Source organism: Convolutriloba macropyga, chromosome 7 (assembly GCF_964194025.1).
Source record: "Convolutriloba macropyga chromosome 7, txConMacr16.3, whole genome shotgun sequence".
Classification (NCBI taxonomy): domain Eukaryota; kingdom Metazoa; phylum Xenacoelomorpha; order Acoela; family Convolutidae; genus Convolutriloba; species Convolutriloba macropyga.
In genome coordinates, this window is record NC_134474.1 from 51,003,608 (window position 1) to 51,013,846 (window position 10,239).

The 10,239-nt window shown below is 27.1% G+C and overlaps 1 protein-coding gene across 1 annotated transcript in view; it reads right to left on the reverse strand.

Annotated features, from left to right (window-relative positions):
• Nucleotides 1-9,173, reverse strand: part of LOC142343056 (acetylcholine receptor subunit alpha-like) — a 54,739-nt gene extending 45,566 nt beyond the window's left edge. Inside the window, exon 1 of the mRNA XM_075394744.1 lies at nt 8,843-9,173. Within this exon, the coding sequence (XP_075250859.1) occupies nt 8,843-9,172 (330 nt within the window). The 5' untranslated portion in view covers nt 9,173. The remainder of the gene's footprint in view (nt 1-8,842) is intronic.
• Nucleotides 9,174-10,239: the final 1,066 nt, after the last annotated feature.

Consider the following 10,239-nt stretch of genomic DNA (forward strand, 5'->3'; position numbering starts at 1 on the left):
TAATCCTCATCCTAATTCTAATTCTATTTCTAATTCTAGACCTAATTCTAATGCGAATCCTAATTCTAATTCTAATTCTAATCTGCGAAGCAGCTTTGCTGTTCTGCATAGCAGCTTCGCTGATCTACAAAATAGCTTTGCTAATTCTACTTCTATCACTAAGCCTAGCCCCATAGAAATAAAAATTGATTTAACAAATAATGTTTGTAGTAAATGCAATGTTATAAAACAATAAACATGCCTTGATAAAAAGAAATCAATATGTAAAGAATGTAATTTAACTAAGTTTAGGTGTGAATATTGTGCTTCTATATTTAGCTTTTGTGGGATGAGGGGTCACATAGAAAAATCTCATAAAGCTATAGACTTGCCAAAAGGTATTCATTCTGATAAAGAAACAAAAGAAGAACCAGAGTATTATAAATATTATCTTAGAGTTTCCAAATTAAAAACCAAAGGTATAGATATAGATAAATTATTATGAGAATAGACTATTAAATCATTAGTTATATCAGGAACTGCTTCTCAGACCAGGAACTGTTTCTCAGATTTTTTATCTAAATCATTGACTATATCAGGAACTGCTTCTAAGAATTATTGGATCTATCGTTGTCTATATTATTATTATATAAATCATTAGTTATATCAGGAACTGCTTCTCAGATCAGGAACTGCTCCTTAGATTATTAACCAAATCTATCTTTAAATTATTAGCCAAATCTATCTATAAATTATTAGCCAAATCTTTCTATAAATTATTAGCCAAATCTATCTATAAGTTATTAGCCAATTCTATCTCTAAATTATTAGCCAATTCTATCCATAAATTATTAGTCAACTCTATCTATAAATTATTAGCCAAATCTAACTATAAATTATTTAGCGAATTCTATCTATAAATTATTAGCCAATTCTATCCATAAATTACGAGCCAACTCTATCTATAAATTATTAGCCAAATCTTTCTATAAATTGTTTAGCCAATTCTATCTATAAATTATTAGCCAAATCTATCTATAAATTATTAGCCAATTCTATCTATAAATTATTAGCCAATTCTATCCATAAATTATTAGCCAATTCTATCTATAAATTATTAGCCAATTCTATCCATAAACTATTAGCCAATTCCATCAATAAATTATTAGCCAAATCTATCTATAAATTATTTAGCCAATTCTATCTATAAATTATTTAGCCAATTCTATCTACAAATTCTTAGCCAAATCTATCTACAAATTATTTAATTAATTCTATCTATAAATTATTAGCCAAATCTATCTATAAATTATTAGCCAATTTTATCAAAAAATTATCTATAAATTATTAGCCAATTTTATCAAAAAATTATTAGCCAAATCTATCTATAAATTATTTAGCCAATTCTGTCTATAAATTATTAGCCAGATCTATCTACAAACTATTTAGCTAATTCTGTCTATAAATTATTAGCCAAACCTATCTACAAATTATTTAGCTAATTCTATCTATAAATTTTTAGCCAAATCTATCTATAATTTATTAGCCAATTTTATCTATAAATTGTAAGCCATTTCTATCTATAAATTATTAGCCAATTCTATCCATAAATTATTAGCCAATTCTATCTATAAATTATTAGCCAAATCTATCGATAAATTATTTAGCCAATTCTATCTATAAACTATTAGCCAAATCTATCTACAAATTATTTAGCTAATTCTATCTATAAATTATTAGCCAAATCTATCTATAAATTATTAGCCAAATCTGTCTACAAATTATTTAGCTAATTCTATCTATAAATTTTTAGCCAAATCTATCTATAATTTATTAGCCAATTTTATCTGTAAATTGTAAGCCATTTCTATCTATAAATTATTAGCCAATTCTAACCATAAATTATTAGTCAATTCTATCTATCAATTATTAGCCAAATCTATCGATAAATTATTTAGCCAATTCTATCTATAAACTATTAGCCAAATCTATCTACAAATTATTTAGCTAATTCTATCTATAAATTATTAGCCAAATCTATCTATAAATTATTAGCCAATTCTATCTATGAACTATTAGCCAATTCTATCCATAAATTATTAGCCAGTTCTATCAATAATTTATAAGCCAATTCTATCCATAAATTATTAGCCGATTCTATCTATAAATTATTTAGCCAATTCTATCTATAAATTATTAGCCAAATCTATCTATAAATTATTTAGCCAATTCTATCTATAAAATATTAGCCAAATCTATCTATAAATTATTAGCCAATTCTATCTATGAATTATTAGCCAATTCTATCCATAAATTATTAGCCAGTTCTATCTATAATTTATTAGCCAATTCTATCCATAAATTATTAGCCGATTCTATCTATAAATTATTAGCCAAATCTATCTATAAATTATTAGCCAACATTATCAATAAAATATTAGCCAAATCTATCTATAAATTATTTAGCAAATTCTATCTATAAATTATTAGCCAGATCTATCTACAAATTATTTAGCTAATTCTATTTATAAATTATTAGCTAAATCTATCAATAAGTTATTAGCCAATTTTATTTATAAATTATTAGCCAATTCTATCTATAAATTGTTAGCCGATTCTATCTATAAATTATGAGCCAAATCTATCTATAAATTATTAGCCAATTTTATCAAAAAAATATTAGCCAAATCTGTCTATAAATTATTTAGCCAACTCTATCTATAAATTATTAGCCAGATCTATCTACAAATTATTTAGCTAATTCTATCTATAAATTATTAGCCAAATCTATCAATAAGTTATTAGCCAATTTTATTTATAAATTATTAGCCAAATCTATCTATAAATTATTAGCCATTTCTATCTACGAATTGTTAGCCAATTCTATCCATAAATTATTAGCCAGTTCTAGCAATAATTTATTAGCCAATTCTATCCATAAATTATTAGCCGATTCTATCTATAAATTATTAGCCAAATCTATCTATAAATTTTTAGCCAATTTTATCAATAAAATATTAGCCAAATCTATCTATAAATTATTTAGCCAATTCTATCTATAAATTTTTAGCCAGATCTATCTATAAATTATTTAGCTAATTCTATCTATAAATTATTAGCCAAATCTATCAATAAGTTATTAGCCAATTTTATTTATAAATTATTAGCCAATTCTATCTATAAATTGTTAGCCGATTCTATCTATAAATTATAAGCCAAATCTATCTATAAATTTTTAGCCAATTTTATCAATAAAATATTAGCCAAATCTATCTATAAATTATTTAGCCAATTCTATCTATAAATTATTAGCCAGATCTATCTACAAATTATTTAGCTAATTCTATCTATAAATTATTAGCCAAATCTATCAATAAGTTATTAGCCAATTTTATTTATAAATTATTAGCCAAATCTATCTATAAATTATTAGCCAATTCTATCTACGAATTATTAGCCAATTCTATCCATAAATTATTAGCCAGTTCTATCTATAATTTATTAGCCAATTCTATCCATAAATTATTAGCCAATTCTAGCTATAAATTGTTCGCCAAATCTATCTATAAATTATTAGCCAATTTTATCAATAAAATATTAGCCAAATCTATCTATAAATTATTTTGCCAATTCTATCTATAAATTATTAGCCAGATCTATCTACAAATTTTTAAGCTAATTCTATCTATAAATTATTAGCCAAATCTATCAATAAGTTATTAGCCAAATCTATCTATAAATTATTAGCCAATTCTATCTACGAATTATTAGCCAATTCTATCCATAAATTATTAGCCAGTTCTATCTATAATTTATTAGCCAATTCTATCCATAAATTATTAGCCAATTCTAGCTATAAATTGTTAGCCAAATCTATCTATAAATTATTAGCCAATTTTATCAATAAAATATTAGCCAAATCTATCTATAAATTATTTTGCCAATTCTATCTATAAATTATTAGCCAGATCTATCTACAAATTTTTTAGCTAATTCTATCTATAAATTATTAGCCAAATCTATCAATAAGTTATTAGCCAATTTTATTTATAAATTATTAGCCAAATCTATCTATAAATTATTAGCCAATTCTATCTACGAATTATTAGCCAATTCTATCCATAAATTATTAGCCAGTTCTATCTATAATTTATTAGCCAATTCTATCCATAAATTATTAGCCAATTCTAGCTATAAATTGTTAGCCAAATCTATCTATAAATTATTAGCCAATTTTATCAATAAAATATTAGCCAAATTTATCTACAAATTATTTAGCTAATTCTATCTATAAATTATTAGCCAAATCAATCTACAAATTATTTAGCTAATTCTATCTATAAATTATTAGCCAAATCTATCAATAAGTTATTAGCCGATTTTATCTATAAATTCTTAGCCAATTCTATCTATAAATTATTAGACAATTCTATCCATAAATTATTAGCCAAATCTATCGATAAATTATTTAGCCAGTTCTATCTATAAAATATTAGCCAAATCTATCTACAAATTATTTAGCTAATTCTATCTATAAATTATTAGCCAAATCTATCTATAAATTATTAGCCAAATCTGTCTATAAATTTTTAGCCAGTTCTATCTATTAATTATTAGCCAATTCTGTCTACAAATTATTTAGCTAATTCTATCTTTAAATTTTTAGCCAAATCTATCTATAATTTATTAGCCAATTTTATCTATAAATTGTAAGCCATTTCTATCTATAAATTATTAGCCAACTCTAATCATAAATTATTAGCCAATTCTATCTATAAATTATTAGCCAAATCTATCGATAAATTATTTAGCCAATTCTATCTATAAACTATTAGCCAAATCTATCTATAAATTATTAGCCAAATCTTTCTATTAATTATTAGCCAATTCTGTCTACAAATTATTTAGCTAATTCTATCTTTAAATTTTTAGCCAAATCTATCTATAATTTATTAGCCAATTTTATCTATAAATTGTAAGCCATTTCTATCTATAAATTATTAGCCAATTCTAATCATAAATTATTAGCCAATTCTATCTATAATTTATTAGCCAAATCTATCGATAAATTATTTAGCCAATTCTATCTATAAACTATTAGCCAAATCTATCTACAAATTATTTAGCTAATTCTATCTATAAATTATTAGCCAAATCTATCTATAAATTATTAGCCAATTCTATCTATGAATTATTAGCCAATTCTATCCATAAATTATTAGCCAGTTCTATCTATAATTTATTAGCCAATTCTATCCATAAATTATTAGCCGATTCTATCTATAAATTATTAGCCAAATCTATCTATAAATTATTAGCCAATTTTATCAATAAAATATTAGCCAAATCTATCTATAAATTTTTTAGCCAATTCTATCTATAAATTATTAGCCAGATCTATCTACAAAATATTTAGCTAATTCTATCTATAAACTATTAGCCAAATCTATCAATAAGTTATTAGCCAATTTTATTTATAAATTATTAGCCAATTCTATCTATAAATTATTAGCCAATTCTATCCATAAATTATTAGCCAATTCTATCTATAAATTATTAGCCAAACCCATCGATAAATTATTTAGCCAGTTCTATCTATAAATTATTAGCCAAATTTATCTACAAATTATTTAGCTAATTCTATCTATAAATTATTAGCCAAATTTATCTGCAAATTATTTAGCTAATTCTATCTATAAATTATTAGCCAAATCTATCAATAAGTTATTAGCCAATTTTATCTATAAATTCTTAGCCAATTCTATCTATAAAATATTAGCCAATTCTATCCATAAATTATTAGCCAAATCTATCGATAAATTATTTAGCCAGTTCTATCTATAAATTATTAGCCAAATCTATCTACAAATTATTTAGCTAATTCTATCTATAAATTATTAGCCAAATCTATCTATAAATTATTAGCCAAATCTGTCTATAAATTTTTAGCCAAATCTTTCTATAAATTATTAGCCAAATCTATCTACTAATTATTAGCCAAACCTATCGATAAATTATTTAGCCAGTTCTATCTATAAATTATTAGCCAAATCTATCTACAAATTATTTAGCTAATTCTATCTATAAATTATTACCCAAATCTATCTATAAATTATGAGCCAAATCTATCTATAAATTATTAGCCAAATCTATCTATTAATTATTAGCCAATTCTATCTATAAATTATTAGCCAATTCTATCCATAAATTATTAGCCAATTCTATCTATAAATTATTAGCCAAATCTATCTATAAATTAGTTAGCCAATTCTATCTATTATAAATTGTTAGCTAAATCTATCTACAAAATATTTAGCTAATTCTATCTATAAAATATTAGCCAAATCTATCTATAAATTATTAGCCAAATCTATCTATAAATTATTTAGCCTATTTATTAGCCTTATTATTAGCCAAAAGTATTAATATAGATAAATTTTTTGAAAAAGTTAAGTGAAGCGCATAGAGCGCATGGTGCGCATTATTCTGAGTAGGGAGGGCGTGCGCAGTGTGTGCGGTGCGCATGCGTGCGCAAGTGATCGGGTTGGAGCTTATTTTTGATTAATTTTTATTTTTGATTATGAAAATAGTAGTGGATAAAACGGGGCTTCCAGCCACCAGCCCAATTTGTCTCTTCCCCCTCAAGCTAGCCGCATTCGGGGAAATGAGCCAAACTGTACTGTTAACTGTAACCCCCGTTTTATCCACTACTATATTCATAATCAAAAATAAAAGTTAACCAAAAATAAGCCCCGACCCGCACACTAGCGCAACGCACACACTGCGCACGCTCTCCCTACTCAGAATAATGCACACCATGCGCTCTATGCGCTTCACTTGACTTTTTCAAAAAAATTATCTATATTAATACTTTTGGCTAATAATAAGGCTAATAATTGGGCTAAATAATTTATAGATAGATTTGGCTAATAATTTATAGATAGAATTGGCTAATAATTTATAGATAAAATTGGCTAATAATTTATAGATAGATTTGGCTAATAATTTATAGATAGAATTAGCTAAATAATTTGTAGATAGATTTGGCTAATAATTTATAGAAAGATTTGGCTAAAAATTTATAGATAGATTTGGCAAATAATTTATAGATAGATTTGGTTAACAATCTCAGAAGCAGTTTCTGATCTGAGAAGCAGTTCCCAGTATAGTCAATGATTAATAAAATAATCTGAGAAGCAGTTCCTGATCTGAGAAGCAGTTCCTGATATAACTAATGATTTATATAATAATAATATAGTCAATGATATAGCCAATAATTCTTGGAAGCAGTTCCTGATATAGTCAATGGTTTAGATAAAAAATCTGAGAAACAGTTCCTGATCTGAGAATCAGTTCCTGATATAACTAATGATTTAATAGTCTTTTCTCACAATAATTTATCTATATCTATACCTTTGGCTTTTAATTTGGAAACTATAAGATAATATTTATAATACTCTGGTTCTTCTTTTGTTTCTTTATCAGAATGAATACCTTTTGGCAAGTCTATATCTTTATGAGATATGACCCCTTATCCCACAAAAGCTAAATATAGAAGAACAATATTCACACCTAAACTGAGAGGTTCATCGGAACTGGTGATAACTTGCTGACAGTCATTTTCTCAATTTCCTTGTATCGTTTTCAACAAAGAGACTGCAACCTGTTGAAATTTTGGGATGTATGTCCTAGATAGCTAGCTAGCTAGGACATACATAACCTTTTTCACAATCAATACTAATGAATACCTTGGCTCCACCTTGTTGTTTCTCTGTTTACATATATGATCTCCACATTGTTTTCGTAAACGAATGTTGTCTATGTTAAGATGATGCCAAGATTGTCAACACATTGCTTGTCTTGTGTGCTTCAGAGCAAGATTTCAGTAAAGCTATTGAGTGTAAAATTCCTAGTAGATTCATGATGTTATTCTTGTTCTTGTATAATCTTGCAAAATTCCCGTAGAAGATCAAGCCAGATTTACAATTTTTTCGATTTTCTTGCAAGATTAACATCCTCTTGCAAGATTCTTCAAAATAAACCTCCACATGGACGTCATTTTTTGCTTCTTAACCTAGCCGTAAAAAAACGTCTAAGAAAGCCGCGATGGTCATTTCCTATTCTAGTTTTGTCACAAAAAGCGACAAAAAATAACCGCTGAAACCGTTCTTATCCTCGTCCTAGGTCTTAGAAAAATTCAGGAAAGCAAATTTTTAATTTCGAAGAAACAACACAAAAAAAATAAATAATAAATATACATAACATCAAAAAACCATCTATCACAAGAAAACAGCAGAAATAGGCACCTCCCTTCTCTGATCTCCTCTTTCTTTTCCTTGAGTTTTTCGAAACTTTTATTTCTTTTTGTTTCGAAGCGAGAGTAGTCTCGTCGCAATATCGAAAGTGTGCTGATCTTTACTTTTGAATATCTTTGTTTGTATACTTCAGTTTCTATACCATTAAAAAAACAGTTTTAAAACAGATTTTTCCGCTAAGATATCTCAAATGACGGATACGCTCCTAACTTTAATGGCGGTTAACAACAAGACGGTTTAAATGGCGTAATATAACGAATGGCACCGAAGGTCAATCTATACTCAATACTTCTTTGATAGCTCCCAGTTTTTGATTGCGTTAGAAATTATTGCCCAATGAAAATATAGCCCCAGTGTGCCAAATAAATTCAAAACAGCTGAGGTAAATGAGGGACAGCCGAATAGTTCACGCTCTCATTGATCTGTTTTATATGCTTTACAACTCAATTTTTAACCAAATTTTAACAATAGAGTAGCGTATCGAAGGTATATCAGCATCACAGTGAAAAAAGGAAATGAACTATTTACTTAGTAGCTACTGTTCTGACCTGTTGAGTGTCCACGTCCATTTTCACCACCTGTTGCAACTGCAGATGTATTCTAATAGTGACAGGGTCTAATGGGTTGTGTCTAGGGCCAATTATACTCGTGTGATTCAATAATCTCTTCACAAGTAATCCAGTCTCCAAGTGAAATAGCGACATTTTTTCTCCACTTTTATTGTGAAAATTTGGAAACTTTTTATTATAAGGAAAACTTTCATAACCGTCAAAAACAGAAAAATTGCCGGAAATGCTCCCGTGCATTTGTCGATTACAAACTGATAGTGTAATGACCATTATGTTAAAGAACAGAATAACAACACAGTATCTGGTCATAACTAAATTTAGGCTATTTTCAGGGAAATTTCAAATATCTATTTGGTCTATTTGGTATATGGAACTTGATATCTTAGTCGAGAAATAGCTTAAAGGATTTGTTTTGTACAAACAACAAGGTCGCCTTCTTATAGATTTCTGGAACATTATCAGAGCTCGAAATGCTTTAAGCATATAAACAATCCGAATTTATTGCCTACTTCCAAGCTCATTTAATTGCCTGCTTTTGCTTCTACAAATTTCCCTCTACTTGCTGAAATGTTCTAGATTTAACTCCCCCAGTCCAAGAGTGGGTTATCTTGTATGAATATGATAGTCTTTCGAGGCGATGCATGATCTAGCTGTAACTTCTGTCAGATTTCTGCGATAAACGTAGTTCTGCCATATCCCCAAACAATATTTTATGATCTGGGAGATAAAATTCAGATTATGATAAGGGTTTTCTGCGGGAAATTTTAATATAATCGCTATTAATCAGTATCATGCAACATGAGTATTCTTGAGTTTGCAGTAACTGCTCGGAGAGAAGTAGTAATGTAGAAAAGTTTTGAATAGTTAGCTATGTTTTAAGCGGCAAAATAAAATCCTTAAACATCATAAACACGTGGAAAAATAAAGGCAAATTGAATAATTAACCATCAAACTGTTTAAAGTTTAAATATTTTTCTAAAGTTTGTAACGATTTTAATAGGAACAATTGAGTATCTTTACAACACAATTGCGTCAAAAAATGGAATAAGGAAAAATTTATATCAACTAATTGAAATTCAACTCAGCCGAAACGAATTCTTCCGTTTTGAATCAAATATAGCAAGAAACCCAATTTTGAATTTTCAAGACAGCCATTTTTTTAAATTTTGCCAGATATTGTTTTTATAGATAAACCGTTTTCTAGCAGATCCTTGATCTTGATTTTTTAACCAGATGCTATTTCGGCCTATACAAATAGTTAATTATATGCGATAGTAAAAAAGTCGTATCACTATTTTTGGTTACACCGAAATCTATTTGGAAAAGGGAAAGCTGAAGGCTATTCCTCCTGGGATCTTCATAAGACGGCTGAGCTT